General features: G+C 48.8%; 2 protein-coding genes across 9 annotated transcripts in view; one reads left to right on the top strand and one right to left on the bottom strand.

Annotated features, from left to right (window-relative positions):
• The window catches only part of AP1G2 (adaptor related protein complex 1 subunit gamma 2), a 154,970-nt gene extending 142,211 nt beyond the window's left edge, over positions 1-12,759 (bottom strand). For 2 of the 4 annotated variants that reach the window (XM_063913590.1, XM_063913593.1), the window contains exons 1-2: positions 12,335-12,411; positions 10,474-10,577 (exon numbers count right to left, since the gene is read on the bottom strand). The gene's annotated coding sequence lies outside the window, so the exon portion shown is untranslated. Of the gene's footprint in view, positions 1-10,473; positions 10,578-12,334; positions 12,636-12,663 lie in introns of those variants that run through there. The other 2 variants (XM_063913592.1, XM_063913591.1) reach the window with 2 other exon arrangements.
• LOC134892263 (dehydrogenase/reductase SDR family member 4-like) overlaps positions 12,354-19,580 on the top strand; it is a 95,913-nt gene continuing 88,686 nt past the window's right edge. Inside the window, exon 1 of one of the 5 annotated variants that reach the window (XM_063913599.1) lies at positions 12,354-12,455. Coding sequence is in view for 1 of the 5 variants with exons in the window: in XM_063913596.1 (XP_063769666.1) it covers positions 12,497-12,799 (303 nt within the window). In the remaining 4 variants the exon portion in view is untranslated. The other 4 variants (XM_063913596.1, XM_063913597.1, XM_063913598.1 and 1 more) reach the window with 4 other exon arrangements.

Here is a 19,580-nt window from a genome sequence, read left to right as displayed (position 1 = left end):
AATACCCTCGGTGCCGTGGACAGACCAAACGGCAACGTCTGGAATTGGTAATGGCAGTCCTGTACCACAAATCGGAGGTACTCCTGGTGAGGAGGGTAAATGGGGACATGTAGGTAAGCATCCTTGATGTCCAGTGATACCATATAATCCCCCTCTTCCAGGCTTGCAATAACCGCCCTGAGCGATTCCATTTTGAACTTGAACTTCCTTATATAAGTGTTCAAGGATTTAAAATTTAGAATGGGTCTCACCGAACCGTCTGGTTTCGGTACCACAAACATTGTGGAATAGTAACCCCGTCCCTGTTGAAGGAGGGGAACTTTGATTATCACCTGCTGGAGGTACAGCTTGTGAATTGCCGCCAGTACTACCTCCCTGTCTTTGGGAGTAGCTGGCAAGGCTGATTTGAGGTAACGGCGAGGGGGAGACGTCTCGAACTCCAGCTTGTATCCCAGAGATACCACTTTAAGAACCCAGAGATCCACCTGTGAGCGAACCCACTAGTCGCTGAAGTTCCGGAGACGGGCCCCCACCGCACCTGGCTCCACATGTGGAGCCCCAGCGTCATGCGGTGGACTTAGTGGAAGCAGGGGAGGATTTTTGTTCCTGGGAACTGGCTGTCTGGTGCAGCTTTTTCCCTCTACCCCTGCCTCTGGGCAGAAAGGACGCGCCTCTAACCCGCTTGCCTTTCTGAGGCCGAAAGGACTGTACTTGATAATACGGTGCTTTCTTAGGCTGTGAGGGAACCTGAGGTAAAAAAGTCGACTTCCCAGCTGTTGCTGTGGATACGAGGTCCGAGAGACCGTCCCCAAACAATTCCTCACCCTTATAAGGCAAAACCTCCATGTGCCTTTTAGAATCAGCATCACCTGTCCACTGCCGAGTCCATAATACTCTCCTGGCAGAAATGGACATTGCATTAATTCTAGATGCCAGCCGGCAAATGTCCCTCTGTGCATCCCTCATATATAAGACTACATCTTTAATATGCTCTATGGTTAGCAAAATAGTGTCCCTGTCAAGGGAATCAATGTTATCAGACAGGGAATCAGACCATGCTGCTGCAGCATTACACATCCATGCTGAAGCAATAGCAGGTCTCAGTATAGTACTTGAGTGTGTATACACAGACTTCAGGATAGCCTCCTGCTTTCTATCTGCAGGCTCCTTTAAGGCGGCCGTATCCCTAGACGGCAGTGCCACCTTTTTTGATAAGCGTGTGAGCGCCTTGTCCACCCTAGGGGATGTCTCCCAGCGTAACCTATCCGTTGGCGGGAAAGGGTACGCCATTAGTAACCGCTTAGAAATCACTAGTTTCTTATCTGGGGAACCCCACGCTTCTTCACACAATTCATTTAACTCATCAGAAGGGGGAAAAGTCACTGGCTGCTTTTTCTCCCCAAACATAATACCCTTTTTTGTGGTAACCAGGTTAATGTCAGAAATGTGCAACACATTTTTCATTGCCGTAATCATGCATCGGATGGCCCTTGTGGATTGTACATTTGTCTCATCCTCGTCGACACTGGAGTCAGACTCCGTGTCGACATCTGTGTCTGCCATCTGAGGTAGCGGGCGTTTTTGAGCCCCTGATGGCCTCTGAGATGCCTGGGCAGGCGCGGGCTGAGATGCCGGCTGTCCCAAAGCTGCGTCATCGAACCTTTTATGCAAGGAGTTGACACTGTCGGTTAATACCTTCCACATATCCATCCACTCTGGTGTTGGCCCCGCAGGGGGCGACATCACACTTATCGGCACCTGCTCCGCCTCCACGTAAGCGTCCTCATCAAACATGTCGACACAGCCGTACCGACACACCGCACACACACACAGGGAATGCTCTGACTGAGGACAGGACCCCACAAAGTCCTTTGGGGAGACAGAGAGAGTATGCCAGCACACACCAGAGCGCTATATAACAGAGGGATTTACACTATACACAAAGTGAATTTTCCCCCAATAGCTGCTTATATCACAATTTGCGCCTAAATTTATGTGCCCCCCCTCTCTTTTTTACCCTTTCTGTAGTGTATACTGCAGGGGAGAGCCTGGGGAGCGTCCTTCCAGCGGAGCTGTGAAGAGAAAATGGCGCTGGCTGTGCTGAGGAAGATAGCCCCGCCCCTTCAGCGGCGGGCTTCTCCCGCTTTTTTAATAATAATTATGGCGGGGGATTAGGCACATATACAGTTTAGAACTGTATTATGTGCATTTTGCCACTTAAGGTATACTAATTGCAGCCCAGGGCGCCCCCCCCAGCGCCCTGCACCCACCAGTGACCGGAGCGTGTGGTGTGCTGTGGGAGCAATGGCGCACAGCTGCAGTGCTGTGCGCTACCTTATTGAAGACCGGAGTCTTCAGCCGCCGATTTTCTCCGGAATCTTCCGTCTTCTGGCTCTGCAAGGGGGACGGCGGCGCGGCTCCGGGAACGGACGATCGAGGTCGGGCCCTGTGTTCGATCCCTCTGGAGCTAATGGTGTCCAGTAGCCTTAGAAGCACAAGCTAGCTGCAAGCAGGTAGGTTTGCTTCTCTACCCTAAGTACCACGTAGCAGTGAGTCTGTTGCCAGCAGATCTCACTGAAAATAAAAAACCTAACAAATACTTTCTTTATAGTGAACTCAGGAGAGCCCACTAAGTGCATCCAGCTCTGGCTGGGCACAGATTCTAACTGAGGTCTGGAGGAGGGGCACAGAGGGAGGAGCCAGTGCACACCCGATGTAGTACCTAATCTTTCTTTAAAGAGTGCCCAGTCTCCTGCGGAGCCCGTCTATTCCCCATGGTCCTTATGGAGTACCCAGCATCCACTAGGACGTCAGAGAAAAGTGATAAATATCACTGTGATAAAGTACCAGCCAATCGGCTCCTAACTGCCATGTCACAGGCTGTGTTTGAAAAAATAAGAATTTACTTACCGATAATTCTATTTCTCGTAGTCCGTAGTGGATGCTGGGGACTCCGTAAGGACCATGGGGAATAGCGGCTCCGCAGGAGACTGGGCACATCTAAAGAAAGCTTTAGGACTATCTGGTGTGCACTGGCTCCTCCCCCTATGACCCTCCTCCAAGCCTCAGTTAGGATACTGTGCCCGGACGAGCGTACACAATAAGGAAGGATTTTGAATCCTGGGTAAGACTCATACCAGCCACACCAATCACACCGTACAACTTGTGATCTGAACCCAGTTAACAGCATGATAACAGAGGAGCCTCTAGAAAAGATGGCTCACTACAGCAATAACCCGATTTTTTTGGTAACAATAACTATGTACAAGTATTGCAGACAATCCGCACTTGGGATGGGCGCCCAGCATCCACTACGGACTACGAGAAATAGAATTATCGGTAAGTAAATTCTTATTTTCTCTAACGTCCTAAGTGGATGCTGGGGACTCCGTAAGGACCATGGGGATTATACCAAAGCTCCCAAACGGGCGGGAGAGTGCGGATGACTCTGCAGCACCAATTGAGAGAACTCCAGGTCCTCCTCAGCCAGGGTATCAATTTTGTAGAATTTTACAAACGTATTTGCTCCTGACCAAGTAGCTGCTCGGCAAAGTTGTAAAGCCGAGACCCCTCGGGCAGCCGCCCAAGATGAGCCCACCTTCCTTGTGGAGTGGGCATTTACAGATTTTTGGCTGTGGCAGGCCTGCCACAGAATGTGCAAGCTGAATTGTACTACAAATCCAACGAGCAATAGTCTGCTTAGAAGCAGGAGCACCCAGCTTGTTGGGTGCATACAGGATAAACAGCGAGTCAGATTTTCTGACTCCAGCCGTCCTGGAAACATATATTTTCAGGACCCTGACAACGTCTAGCAACTTGGAGTCCTCCAAGTCCCTAGTAGCCGCAGGCACCACAATAGGTTGGTTCAGGTGAAACGCTGAAACCACCTTAGGGAGAAACTGAGGACGAGTCCTCAATTCCGCCCTGTCCGAATGGAAAATCAGATAAGTGCTTTTACAGGATAAAGCCGCCAATTCTGACACGCGCCTGGCCCAGGCCAGGGCCAACAGCATGACCACTTTCCATGTGAGATATTTTAACTCCACAGATTTAAGTGGTTCAAACCAATGTGACTTTTGGAACCCAAAAAACTACATTGAGATCCCAAAGTGCCACTGGAGGCACAAAAGGAGGCTGTATATGCAGTACCCCTTTTACAAACGTCTGAACTTCAGGGACTGAAGCTAGTTCTTTTTGGAAGAAAATTGACAGGGCCGAAATTTGAACCTTAATGGACCCCAATTTCAGGCCCATAGACACTCCTGTTTGCAGGAAATGTAGGAATCGACCCAGTTGAATTTCCTCCGTCGGGCCTTACTGGCCTCGCACCACGCAACATATTTTCGCCAAATGCGGTGATAATGTTTTGCGGTTACATCCTTCCTGGCTTTGATCAGGATAGGGATGACTTCATCCGGAATGCCTTTTTTCCTTCAGGATCCGGCGTTCAACCGCCATGCCGTCAAACGCAGCCGCGGTAAGTCTTGGAACAGACAGGGTCCTTGTTGGAGCAGGTCCCTTCTTAGAGGTAGAGGCCACGGATCCTCCGTGAGCATCTCTTGAAGTTCCGGTTACCAAGTCCTTCTTGGCCAATCCGGAGCCACGAATATAGTGCTTACTCCTCTCCATCTTATCAATCTCAGTACCTTGGGTATGAGAGGCAGAGGAGGGAACACATACACTGACTGGTACACCCACGGTGTTACCAGAGCGTCTACAGCTATTGCCTGAGGGTCCCTTGACCTGGCGCAATACCTGTCGAGTTTTTCCCAACGGTTTATAATCATGTGGAAGACTTCTGGGTGAAGTCCCCACTCTCCCGGGTGGAGGTCGTGCTGAGGAAGTCTGCTTCCCAGTTGTCCACTCCCGGAATGAATACTGCTGACAGTGCTATCACATGATTTTCCGCCCAGCGAAGAATCCTTGCAGCTTCTGCCATTGCCCTCCTGCTTCTTGTGCCACCCTGTCTGTTTACGTGGGTGACTGCCGTGATGTTGTCCGACTGGATCAACACCGGCTGACCTTGAAGCAGAGGTCTTGCTAAGCTTAGAGCATTGTAAATGGCCCTTAGCTTCAGTATATTTATGTGAAGTGATGTCTCCAGGCTTGACCATAAGCCCTGGATATTCCTTCCCTGTGTGACTGCTCCCCAGCCTCGCAGGCTGGCATCCGTGGTCACCAGGACCCAGTCCTGAATGCCGAATCTGCGGCCCTCTAGAAGATGAGCACTCTGCAACCACCACAGGAGGGACACCCTTGTCCTTGGTGACAGGGTTATCCGCTGATGCATCTGAAGATGCGACCCGGACCATTTGTCCAGCAGGTCCCACTGGAAAGTTCTTGCGTGGAATCTGCCGAATGGGATTGCTTCGTAGGAAGCCACCATTTTACCCAGAACCCTTGTGCATTGATGCACTGAGACTTGGCTCGGTTTTAGGAGGTTCCTGACTAGCTCGGATAACTCCCTGGCTTTCCCCTCCGGGAGAAACACCTTTTTCTGGACTGTGTCCAGGATCATCCCTAGGAACAGAAGACAAGTCGTCGGAACCAGCTGCGATTTTGGAATATTGAGAATCCAATCGTGCTGCCGCAACACTACCTGAGATAGTGCTACACCGACCTCCAACTGTTCCCTGGATCTTACCCTTATCAGGGAATCGTCCAAGTAAGGGATAACTAAAATTCCCTTCCTTCGAAGGAATATCATCATTTCGGCCATTACCTTGGTAAAGACCCGGGGTGCCGTGGACCATCCATACGGCAGCGTCTGAACTGATAGTGACAGTTCTGTACCATAAACCTGAGGTACCCTTGGTGAGAAGGGTAAATTTTGACATGAAGGTAAGCATCCTTGATGTCCCGAGACATCATGTAGTCCCCTTCTTCCAGGTTCGCAATCACTGCTCTGAGTGACTCAATCTTGAATTTGAACCTCTGTATGTAAGTGTTCAAAGATTTTAGATTTAGAATCGGTCTCACCGAGCCGTCCGGCTTCGGTACCACAACAGTGTGGAATAATACCCCGTTCCCTGTTGCAGGAGGGGTACCTTGATTATCACCTGCTGGGAATACAGCTTGTGAATGGCTTCCAAAACTGTCTCCCTGTCAAAAGGAGACATCGGTAAAGCCGACTTTAGGAAAACGGCGAGGGGGAGACGTCTCGAATTCTAATTTGTACCCCTGAGATATCACCTGAAGGATCCAGGGGTCTACTTGCGAGTGAGCCCACTGCGCGCTGAAATTCATTGAGACGGGCCCCCCACCGTGCCTGATTCTGCTTGTAAATCCCCAGCGTCATACTGAGGGCTTGGCAGAGGCGGGAGAGGGTTTCTGCAGCCTTTTTCCTCTCCCTCTGTCACGGGGCAGAAATGAGGAACATTTTGCCCGCTTGTCCACGAAAAGACTGCGCCTGATAATACGGCGTCTTCTCATGTTGAGAGGCGACCTGGGGTACAAACGTGGATTTCCCAGCTGTTGCCGTGGCCACCAGGTCTGAAAGACCGACCCCAAATAACTCCTCCCCTTATTAAGGCAATACTTCCAAATGCCGTTTGGAATACGCATCACCTGACCACTGACGTGTCCATAACCCTCTACTGGTAGAAATGGACAACGCACTTAGACTTGATGCCAGTCGGCAAATATTCCGCTGTGCATCACGCATATATAGAAATGCATCTTTTAAATGCTCTATAGGCAAAAATATACTGTCCCTATCTAGGGTATCAATATTTTCAGTCAGGGAATCCGACCACGCCAACCCAGCACTGCACATCCAGGCTGAGGCGATTGCTGGTCGCAGTATAACACCAGTATGTGTGTAAATACATTTTAGGATACCCTCCTGCTTTCTATCAGCAGGATCCTTAAGGGCGGCCATCTCAGGAGAGGATAGAGCCCTTACAAGCGTGTGAGCGCTTTATCCACCCTAGGGGGTGTTTCCCAACGCACCCTAACCTCTGGCGGGAAAGGATATAATGCCAAGAACATTTTAGAAATTATCAGTTGTTATCGGGGGAAACCCACGCATCATCACACACCTCATTTAATTTCTCAGATTCAGGAAAACTACAGGTAGTTTTTCCTCACCGAACATAATACCCCTTTTTGGTGGTACTCGTATTATCAGAAATGTGTAAAACATTTTTCATTGCCTCAATCATGTAACGTGTGGCCCTACTGGAAGTCACATTTGTCTCTTCACCGTCGACACTGGAGTCAGTATCCGTGTCGGCGTCTATATCTGCCATCTGAGGTAACGGGCGCTTTAGAGCCCCTGACGGCCTATGAGACGTCTGGACAGGCACAAGCTGAGTAGCCGGCTGTCTCATGTCAACCACTGTCTTTTATACAGAGCTGACACTGTCACGTAATTCCTTCCAACAGTTCATCCACTCAGGTGTCGACCCCCTAGGGGGTGACATCACTATTACAGGCAATCTGCTCCGTCTCCACATCATTTTTCTCCTCATACATGTCGACACAAACGTACCGACATACAGCACACACACAGGGAATGCTCTGATAGAGGACAGGACCCCACTAGCCCTTTGGGGAGACAGAGGGAGAGTTTGCCAGCACACACCAAAGCGCTATATATATACAGGGATAACCTTATATAAGTGTTTTTCCCCTTATAGCTGCTGTATTGTTAATACTGCGCCTAATTAGTGCCCCCCTCTCTTTTTTAACCCTTTCTGTAGTGTAGTGACTGCAGGGGGGAGCTTCCCTCCAACGGAGCTGTGAGGGAAAATGGCGCCAGTGTGCTGAGGAGATAGGCTCCGCCCCTTTTTCGCAGACTTTTCTCCTGCTTTTTTATGGATGCTGGCAGGGGTTAAAATTCATCCATATAGCCCTGGGGGCTATATGTGATGTATTTTCGCCAGCCAAGGTGTTTTTATTGCTGCTCAGGGCGCCCCCCCCTAGCGCCCTGCACCCTCAGTGACCGAAGTGTGAAGTGTGCTGAGGAGCAATGGCGCACAGCTGCAGTGCTGTGCGCTACCTTGGTGAAGACAGGATGTCTTCTGCCGCCGATTTTCCGGACCTCTTCTGTCTTCTGGCTCTGTAAGGGGGCCGGCGGCGCGGCTCTGGGACCCATCCATGGCTGGGCCTGTGATCGTCCCTCTGGAGCTAATGTCCAGTAGCCTAAGAAGCCCAATCCACTCTGCACGCAGGTGAGTTCGCTTCTTCTCCCCTTAGTCCCTCGATGCAGTGAGCCTGTTGCCAGCAGGTCTCACTGAAAATAAAAAACCTAAACTAAAACTTTCACTAAGAAGCTCAGGAGAGCCCCTAGTGTGCACCCTTCTCGTTCGGGCACAAAGATCTAACAGAGGCTTGGAGGAGGGTCATAGGGGGAGAAGCCAGTGCACACCAGATAGTCCTAAAGCTTTCTTTAGATGTGCCCAGTCTCCTGCGGAGCCGCTATTCCCCATGGTCCTTACGGAGTCCCCAGCATCCACTTAGGACGTTAGAGAAATGACAGTTAGGAGCCGATTGGCTGGTACTTTATCACAGTGATATTTATCACTTTTCAAGCTTAGTACATCTGGCCCAATGCGTTTACTTCCTTAGACGCAGGGAAAGTAAGGGAGGCTTTCTTATTGTATGTAAAGTAAGCCCCCTCAACCTGTTCAGGTACCTTGTCAGCAATGTGTAAAACATCCCGAATGGCCTCAATCATGAGTTGCACCCCCTTAGCAAGGGATGCCTCCACCCCCCCCCCCCCCCCCCCCCAGTATATCCCCACCGCCGAGTCGGTATCCGTGTTGACTTGCATTACCTAGAGCTCTTGGAGCAGTGAGATTAATGGTTATAGTCACGATTTTTATAAAACATGGCCATGTTAGGTTTTAGTTACCACTCCGCCTCAGGTTTCCGTTTTTGTAGTCCTCCCGGCTCTGGTGCTTATTAACCTTCCAAAATGAGCCTTATCCGGAGATACATCCAAATTCGGAAACCAACGGAAACCTGAGGCGGAGTGGTAACTAAAACCTAACATGGCCATGTCTTATAAAAATCGTGACTATATCCATTAATCTCACTGCTCCAAGAGCTCTATATGATTAAATAGCTGCTAACTTGATCAGCGTCATTTTAAAGTGAGAAAAAAGCTGCTAAATAATATACGTACTGTGTGTGATTGAAAGCAAGTTCTATTCTTTATATATCATATTTATTCAGTGCTACAACATCTACCTCAAGATTAAAATCACTAAAGAAAGGAAACAGCAGCGAACTGAGTGAAAATAAGTAACCAAATAACGGACTCAGCTGTTGCAGCTTTGTAGCAATTAAGTGAAACGCTGGGACTCTGAAACTATTTTATCTCTTTTTTGCACTAAGAGGGCCAGTTAAATCAATACATGGAGCAGAGCATTGAATTTTTTATTGTATGTACCATGAATTATTAATTTATGTTAATGTGGTTTTAGTTTTTTACATGCAAATTTGTTGTTAAGGCAAGGGAAGGATTTTTTATTAATCTATATCTTTGGTACTAATAGTACTAGTGGAGAATTATCATTGAGATAAAAGTTAATTAATACATTTATTATAATAAGAAATCTGCAAGCGCTGTCTGTATTTCTTTTGTTTTTAATATGATTAAACACTCTCCATCCCTTCTATAACCCACTGGTACCGCACAGGATAGCTGGAATTATGTGGAGGGTCAGTGCTCCCTGTCAGCGTCTCTGTGGTGTGAACTGCAGGGATAAAATGGCGCTGGTGAGTGCTGGATCAGCTCTGAGAAGCTTCGCCCCCTAAAATGGCACATCTTCCTGCACTTCTAGAGATTATACTGGCCTGAGGTAATGGTTGCTAGCAGAAGTACAGTGTCCCTTATAGCTTCTGTGACCAGTGTAAGTGTATTGCGCTGGCCCAGGGTGCCCCTCACAGTGCCGCACAACAGTACCTCTGAGCCCTCCGAAGTGCAGCATCAGTGCTGCGCTCCCACCCTGATGCCGCCATTCTCACCGGCTCCCCTCTTGTCGGGGGGCCGGCGTCCTACTCACCACCGACGTTTTCTGGCTCTGTTAGGGGGTGGTGGCAGTGCTGCGGGAGCGAGCGGTCGTCTCGGGGGCTTGCGATTGACACCCTCAGGAGCTCAGTGTCCTGTCAGCGGAGATAGGGGCCATTAACCTCAGAGGGTTGGATCCTACTCCCCCCTCTAAATCCCATGAAGCAGGGAGGCTGTTGCCAGCAGCCTCCCTGTACCTAACTCTTTAATAAAATAATAAAACTAAAATAACTCCTAGGAGCTCCTCTAGCTGTGACCGGCTCCACCGGGCACATTTTCTAAACTGAGTCTGGTAGCAGGGGCGTAGAGGGAGGAGCCAGCCCACACTATTAAACTCTTAAAGTGCCCATGGCTCCCAAGGGACCCGTCTATACCCCATGGTACTAATGTGGACCCCAGCATCCTCTAGGACGTAAGAGAAATCCTATGTAGTGCACCTAAAATGGCTGCCTCACCTGGATCTTTCTTGGGTAGGATGGATAATCTTTGGAACTGATGACCCAAAATGGCTGCCTCACCTTTGTATTATATTCATGGTTTCTGTAAAGCACCTTGAGTCCTATAGGAGAAAAGTGCTACATAAATATTATTATTTTAGATTAGTCACCCGTGTGTTGGTGTCACTATACAGGATCAAAACAGGTAAGAGCTGAGAGACCTGTCAGCTGGAGCATTTAATTGTAACATGCGTAAGGGGTCTATATACTTAGGGGGATATACAATTGGGAAGCAATTAGTTTACCGACATACGGGATCCCGGTGGTCAATATACCGACGATGGGACCCCGAGGGAGGACGCATTGCTGGCATCGATACCAACGCCACTCGGGATACCGGCGTCAGATTAGACAGCCATCATCCCGATTGTCCTCATAGTGGGACTCACTGCCGTCTCCTAGGCGAAACACTGCACTTTTCGCTATATTTTAGGGCGAATGGGGTTCTCCCTATGCAATAGCAGGGTCATTTTCTCACCTAGGTAAAACATTCAGCAGGAGTGAAAAACACGCGGATCAGCGAATCCATGTTTTGCACCTCAGCCGGTGAAAATGCAAGTTTTTTTGCAGATTCTGAGGCATTTTCACCAATACCTTTTCACACAAAAAAAAGTGAAAAGGCATCGGCGAAAATGCCTAAAAAACGGGCGAAGACGGCCTGTAATTGAATACGCAGGGGGGGCAAATTCGATAGCTCCAAAAATGCCTTGGAGAGAAATAAAGCAACGAGAGATAAAGTAGCAGCCAATCAGCTCCTAGCTGCCATGTTACAAGCTATGTATTAAAAAAGACAGTTACATACCCTCCAACTGTATCTTTTTAGCAGGTACAGTACCTTTTTTTTTTATGGTCTGTACCAATTTTTTGCTCTCCAAACTTCCATTGAAAGTATAGGAAAAGGTGCGTGGCCACACCCTTTTACCCGTGGCTACTCCCCTTTCCTAATTTGTACCGCTTTTTATGTGTAAAATGTTGGAGGGTATGCATTTAGGAGCTGATTGGTTGGTACTCTATCACTCTCGAACACTGGAGTTTCTAGAATGGGTGCAGTGTGTGCGGTGCACATGGGCCCCTGAGTCCAGAGGGGGCCCCCACCGCACACATGTTCTAAATACTCACCCCGCCGTAGTCCCGCGGCGATGTCCACGGCGGTATTAAAACTCTGTGAAAATGGCCCAGCGGCAATTTTCACGGAGTTCTGCGCATGCGCAGTAGAGAAATCTTAGGGAAAATGGCTGCCGCGCCATTTTCCTGGAGATCTGTGCATTCGCAGTAGATTCTGAGCGCTCTAGTGCTGTCAGCGCTGCCATCAGAGAGGAGGGGGCCCTAACGGAGGGGTTGATTCTATTTCGGAGTGGGAGAAGGGACTGTATCTAGGGGAGGAGACACGTCACCAGGGGGAGGAGCTACGGGCGAACAGGGTACCCGAAAACTACCCTCGCCACGCTTCGGGCTCGGTGGCTCGCTCCGTTCGCCACCTGATTACTAAAGGTAATAGTTGGTGGCGTGGATACTAGAGCAACTGTACCGCTGGTGTAGCCCCTCCCTCTTGTGGCGTGGCTCCTCCCCCTTACGGAAAAGGTCCCTTAGCCCACTTGATTCTAGCATCTACCCTAACGGAGGAGGCTGCACCCAACCTCCTCCTCTCTTAAAGCGCCCCTGCTCTCGAATGCTTAGTACATAGACCCCTAAATCTGTACAGTTAATTAATCTTAACCTCTTCAGATTCACTGACCCAGCCAGTTACAGTAACAGACTTAACGAACATATTCATAAAAAGAAAAGAAACAAATTCTGGCTGAACGTCACGAATACATACAGGCTACCAGCCGCCTTTTCTGGGGGTTTACAAATAAGACCGTGCGGACATCGCCATATACCGAGTGTGGCGGAATCTATAAGACCCAGTACAGATGGCGCACTGCTTCTTCCCCCAGCATGTAGGCATTATTTATTTTCTGTTGTTTTCTTCTCAGCCCCCATGACTCCCATTATAACACGGCGGCAGCAGTTGCAGGGAGTAGCCGCCAGAGGGAGACAGATGAGACCGTGTGAGCAGGGAGCGAGCAACCAGAGAGTCTCTGTAGCTGTTGCCAATTCCGCCTGTAACAAGTTGCGCAATTGGGTTATGTTTTGTGTTCTCATTACCAGTCTCTCGTGTGTGCGCTGCTGCCGCTGTGCGGGGCCTCTGCGGGTTTTATACACATTCATTTTTAGGACACCCAGCGGACCGGAAGTCCCGGTCCCGCCCCGAACACTGCTGCTGTCTGACCTAGCCCATCAGGTCTGTAGAGATTGAGAATGACAGATATAGATATATATATATACATACCTCCCAACATGACCCTCTCCAGGAGGGAGAGAATGCTCTGCTCCTGGACTTCCCTCTTAACTTTTGATTCCCAGCACCTGTGCTGAAACACATTCCTTATCTAGTAACCTGTTCAACACAGGTGTCGGCAATATTAAGAGGAAAGTCCAGAAGCAGAGCATTTTGTCCCTGCTGGAGAGGTTCATGTTGGGGGGTATGTATATATAATATGCTATGCGTTCTTCTACTCCTGCTCTGCATATGTAATACATGTCTGTGTATTAAAATAAATATATATATATATATATATATTTCTCTAACGTCCTAAGTGGATGCTGGGGACTCCGTAAGGACCATGGGGAATAGCGGCTCCGCAGGAGACTGGGCACATCTAAAGAAAGCTTTAGGACTATCTGGTGTGCACTGGCTCCTCCCCCTATGACCCTCCTCCAAGCCTCAGTTAGATCTCTGTGCCCGAACGAGAAGGGTGCACACTAGGGGCTCTCCTGAGCTTCTTAGTGAAAGTTTTAGTTTAGGTTTTTTATTTTCAGTGAGACCTGCTGGCAACAGGCTCACTGCATCGAGGGACTAAGGGGAGAAGAAGCGAACTCACCTGCGTGCAGAGTGGATTGGGCTTCTTAGGCTACTGGACATTAGCTCCAGAGGGACGATCACAGGCCCAGCCATGGATGGGTCCCAGAGCCGCGCCGCCGGCCCCCTTACAGAGCCAGAAGACAGAAGAGGTCCGGAAAATCGGCGGCAGAAGACATCCTGTCTTCACCAAGGTAGCGCACAGCACTGCAGCTGTGCGCCATTGCTCCTCAGCACACTTCACACTTCGGTCATGGAGGGTGCAGGGCACTAGGGGGGGGCGCCCTGAGCAGCAATAAAAACACCTTGGCTGGCGAAAATACATTACATATAGCCCCCAGGGCTATATGGATGAATTTTAACCCCTGCCAGAATCCATAAAAAAGCAGGAGAAAAGTCCGCGAAAAAGGGGCGGAGCCTATCTCCTCAGCACACTGGCGCCATTTTCCCTCACAGCTCAGTTGGAGGGAAGCTCCCTTGGCTCTCCCCTGCAGTCACTACACTACAGAAAGGGTTAAAAAAGAGAGGGGGGCACTAATTAGGCGCAGTATTAACAATACAGCAGCTATAAGGGGAAAAACACTTATATAAGGTTATCCCTGTATATATATAGCGCTTTGGTGTGTGCTGGCAAACTCTCCCTCTGTCTCCCCAAAGGGCTAGTGGGGTCCTGTCCTCTATCAGAGCATTCCCTGTGTGTGTGCTGTATGTCGGTACGTTTGTGTCGACATGTATGAGGAGAAAAATGATGTGGAGACGGAGCAGATTGCCTGTAATAGTGATGTCACCCCCTAGGGGGTCGACACCTGAGTGGATGAACTGTTGGAAGGAATTACGTGACAGTGTCAGCTCTGTATAAAAGACAGTGGTTGACATGAGACAGCCGGCTACTCAGCTTGTGCCTGTCCAGACGTCTCATAGGCCGTCAGGGGCTCTAAAGCGCCCGTTACCTCAGATGGCAGATATAGACGCCGACACGGATACTGACTCCAGTGTCGACGGTGAAGAGACAAATGTGACTTCCAGTAGGGCCACACGTTACATGATTGAGGCAATGAAAAATGTTTTACACATTTCTGATAATACGAGTACCACCAAAAAGGGGTATTATGTTCGGTGAGGAAAAACTACCTGTAGTTTTCCTGAATCTGAGAAATTAAATGAGGTGTGTGATGATGCGTGGTTTTCCCCCGATAACAACTGATAATTTCTAAAATGTTATTGGCATTATATCCTTTCCCGCCAGAGGTTAGGGTGCGTTGGGAAACACCCCCTAGGGTGGATAAAGCGCTCACACGCTTGTAAGGGCTCTACCCTCTCCTGAGATGGCCGCCCTTAAGGATCCTGCTGATAGAAAGCAGGAGGGTATCCTAAAATGTATTTACACACATACTGGTGTTATACTGCGACCAGCAATCGCCTCAGCCTGGATGTGCAGTGCTGGGTTGGCGTGGTCGGATTCCCTGACTGAATATATTGATACCCTAGATAGGGACAGTATATTTTTGCCTATAGAGCATTTAAAAGATGCATTTCTATATATGCGTGATGCACAGCGGAATATTTGCCGACTGGCATCAAGTCTAAGTGCGTTGTCCATTTCTACCAGTAGAGGGTTATGGACACGTCAGTGGTCAGGTGATGCGTATTCCAAACGGCATTTGGAAGTATTGCCTTAATAAGGGGAGGAGTTATTTGGGGTCGGTCTTTCAGACCTGGTGGCCACGGCAACAGCTGGGAAATCCACGTTTGTACCCCAGGTCGCCTCTCAACATGAGAAGACGCCGTATTATCAGGCGCAGTCTTTTCGTGGACAAACGGGCAAAATGTTCCTCATTTCTGCCCCGTGACAGAGGGAGAGGAAAAAGGCTGCAGAAATCAGCCAGTTCCCAGGAACAGAAACCCTCTCCCGCCTCTGCCAAGCCCTTAGTATGACGCTGGGGCTTTACAAGCAGAATCAGGCACGGTGGGGGGCCCGTCTCAATGAATTTCAGCGCGCAGTGGGCTCACTCGCAAGTAGACCCCTGGATCCTTCAGGTGATATCTCAGGGGTACAAATTAGAATTCGAGACGTCTCCCCCTCGCCATTTTCCTAAAGTCGGCTTTACCGATGTCTCCTTCTGACAGGGAGACAGTTTTGGAAGCCATTCACAAGCTGTATTCCCAGCAGGTGATAATCAAGGTACCCCTCCTGCAACAGGGAACGGGGTATTATTCCACACTGTTGTGGTACCGAAGCCGGACGGCTCGGTGAGACCGATTCTAAATCTAAAATCTTTGAACACTTACATACAGAGGTTCAAATTCAAGATTGAGTCACTCAGAGCAGTGATTGCGAACCTGGAAGAAGGGGACTACATGATGTCTCGGGACATCAAGGATGCTTACCTTCATGTCAAAATTTACCCTTCTCACCAAGGGTACCTCAGGTTTATGGTACAGAACTGTCACTATCAGTTCAGACGCTGCCGTATGGATGGTCCACGGCACCCCGGGTCTTTACCAAGGTAATGGCCGAAATGATGATATTCCTTCGAAGGAAGGGAATTTTAGTTATCCCTTACTTGGACGATTCCCTGATAAGGGTAAGATCCAGGGAACAGTTGGAGGTCGGTGTAGCACTATCTCAGGTAGTGTTGCGGCAGCACGATTGGATTCTCAATATTCCAAAATCGCAGCTGGTTCCGACGACTTGTCTTCGGTTCCTAGGGATGATCCTGGACACAGTCCAGAAAAAGGTGTTTCTCCCGGAGGGGAAAGACAGGGAGTTATCCGAGCTAGTCAGGAACCTCCTAAAACCGAGCCAAGTCTCAGTGCATCAATGCGCAAGGGTTCTGGGTAAAATGGTGGCTTCCTACGAAGCAATCCCATTCGGCAGATTCCACGCAAGAACTTTCCAGTGGGACCTGCTGGACAAATGGTCCGGGTCGCATCTTCAGATGCATCAGCGGATAACCCTGTCACCAAGGACAAGGGTGTCCCTCCTGTGGTGGTTGCAGAGTGCTCATCTTCTAGAGGGCCGCAGATTCGGCATTCAGGACTGGGTCCTGGTGACCACGGATGCCAGCCTGCGAGGCTGGGGAGCAGTCACACAGGGAAGGAATATCCAGGGCTTATGGTCAAGCCTGGAGACATCACTTCACATAAATATCCTGAAGCTAAGGGCCATTTACAATGCTCTAAGCTTAGCAAGACCTCTGCTTCAAGGTCAGCCGGTGTTGATCCAGTCGGACAACATCACGGCAGTCACCCACGTAAACAGACAGGGTGGCACAAGAAGCAGGAGGGCAATGGCAGAAGCTGCAAGGATTCTTCGCTGGGCGGAAAATCATGTGATAGTATTCATTCCGGGAGTGGACAACTGGGAAGCAGACTTCCTCAGCACGACCTCCACCCGGGAGAGTGGGGACTTCACCCAGAAGTCTTCCACATGATTATAAACCGTTGGGAAAAACTCGACAGGTATTGCGCCAGGTCAAGGGACCCTCAGGCAATAGCTGTAGACGCTCTGGTAACACCGTGGGTGTACCAGTCAGTGTATGTGTTCCCTCCTCTGCCTCTCATACCCAAGGTACTGAGATTGATAAGATGGAGAGGAGTAAGCACTATATTCGTGGCTCCGGATTGGCCAAGAAGGACTTGGTAACCGGAACTTCAAGAGATGCTCACAGGGGACCCGTGGCCTCTACCTCTACGAAGGGACCTGCTCCAGCAGGGACCCTGTCTGTTCCAAGACTTACCGCGGCTGCGTTTGACGGCATGGCGGTTGAACGCCGGATCCTGAAGGAAAAAAAGGCATTCCGGATGAAGTCATCCCTATCCTGATCAAAGCCAGGAAGGATGTAACCGCAAAACATTATCACCGCATTTGGCGAAAATATGTTGCGTGGTGCGAGGCCAGTAAGGCCCGACGGAGGAAATTCAACTGGGTCGATTCCTACATTTCCTGCAAACAGGAGTGTCTATGGGCCTGAAATTGGGGTCCATTAAGGTTCAAATTTCGGCCCTGTCAATTTTCTTCCAAAAAGAACTAGCTTCAGTCCCTGAAGTTCAGACGTTTGTAAAAGGGGTACTGCATATACAGCCTCCTTTTGTGCCTCCAGTGGCACTTTGGGATCTCAATGTAGTTTTTTGGGTTCCAAAAGTCACATTGGTTTGAACCACTTAAATCTGTGGAGTTAAAATATCTCACATGGAAAGTGGTCATGCTGTTGGCCCTGGCCTGGGCCAGGCGCGTGTCAGAATTGGCGGCTTTATCCTGTAAAAGCCCTTATCTGATTTTCCATTCGGACAGGGCGGAATTGAGGACTCGTCCTCAGTTTCTCCCTAAGGTGGTTTCAGCGTTTCACCTGAACCAACCTATTGTGGTGCCTGCGGCTACTAGGGACTTGGAGGACTCCAAGTTGCTAGACGTTGTCAGGGCCCTGAAAATATATGTTTCCAGGACGGCTGGAGTCAGAAAATCTGACTCGCTGTTTATCCTGTATGCACCCAACAAGTTGGGTGCTCCTGCTTCTAAGCAGACTATTGCTCGTTGGATTTGTAGTACAATTCAGCTTGCACATTCTGTGGCAGGCCTGCCACAGCCAAAAATCTGTAAATGCCCACTCCACAAGGAAGGTGGGCTCATCTTGGGCGGCTGCCCGAGGGGTCTCGGCTTTACAACTTTGCCGAGCAGCTACTTGGTCAGGAGCAAATACGTTTGTAAAATTCTACAAAATTGATACCCTGGCTGAGGAGGACCTGGAGTTCTCTCAATTGGTGCTGCAGAGTCATCCGCACTCTCCCGCCCGTTTGGGAGCTTTGGTATAATCCCCATGGTCCTTACGGAGTCCCCAGCATCCACTTAGGACGTTAGAGAAAATAAGAATTTACTTACCGATAATTCTATTTCTCGTAGTCCGTAGTGGATGCTGGGCGCCCATCCCAAGTGCGGATTGTCTGCAATACTGGTACATAGTTATTGTTACCAAAAAATCGGGTTATTGCTGTAGTGAGCCATCTTTTCTAGAGGCTCCTCTGTTATCATGCTGTTAACTGGGTTCAGATCACAAGTTGTACAGTGTGATTGGTGTGGCTGGTATGAGTCTTACCCGGGATTCAAAATCCTTCCTTATTGTGTACGCTCGTCCGGGCACAGTATCCTAACTGAGGCTTGGAGGAGGGTCATAGGGGGAGGAGCCAGTGCACACCAGATAGTCCTAAAGCTTTCTTTAGATGTGCCCAGTCTCCTGCGGAGCCGCTATTCCCCATGGTCCTTACGGAGTCCCCAGCATCCACTACGGACTACGAGAAATAGAATTATCGGTAAGTAAATTCTTATTATATATATATATATATATATATATATATATATATATATATATATATATATATATATATATATACAGATGGGTCCACGGTTAGCTTGTTTAGTTTGCTGTGCCTAGGCACAACATGCTTTATTAACATAAAGCATTCATCTATTGTTTTCAGCTGCAATACAATATAGAGAACAATACAGCAGGGGATTAAGTCCGACTGCCCAGTCTCAGTTAATTCTATTAAAGGTCAAGATAACCATGGACCTATCTGTTTATATATAATTTACCATAAATGGATACATACCCTCCAACATTCTACACATAAAAATCGGTACAAATTTAAAAAGGGGGATTTTTTTATACTTTCAATGGAAGTTTGGAGAGCCAAAAATCGGTACAGACCATAAAAAAAAAAAAGGTACAGTTGGAGGGTATGTGGTTATGGAACATGGACCCCCCACATTGGCTAGCATAACTAAAGTGCTCCATACCACTGTCCACGGGACATCTATTGGGAATAGTAGCCTGTGGCGAGGCCAGTGAAGCGAGCCCGCGAGGGTACACATTTTACTGTTGATGTTCTGAAGCAGTTTAGTTATGCTAATCCAGGGATCCCATGGTCTGAACTTGAACCCATGGTTTTAACAAAAGAGATCTAGTTTTAAAGGCAAAATATAAATTACAGCAGTAAGAGGTCACAGGAATATGGACGGGATGTATTAAGTGTTGCATACTGCGTGCATAGTGGTTTTTATTAACCCCATATGTATGAAGATTTGTGATTATTTATACAAAGGACAGCTCTTCTTGGGAATTTAGGCATAAAGGAGCCTATAGGCTTTTATAGGAATTGCCTATCA

The sequence above is a fragment of the Pseudophryne corroboree genome, chromosome 1 (genome assembly GCF_028390025.1).
Source record: "Pseudophryne corroboree isolate aPseCor3 chromosome 1, aPseCor3.hap2, whole genome shotgun sequence".
Lineage (NCBI taxonomy): Eukaryota > Metazoa > Chordata > Amphibia > Anura > Myobatrachidae > Pseudophryne > Pseudophryne corroboree.
This window is presented reverse-complemented; position numbering and strand designations above follow the sequence as displayed.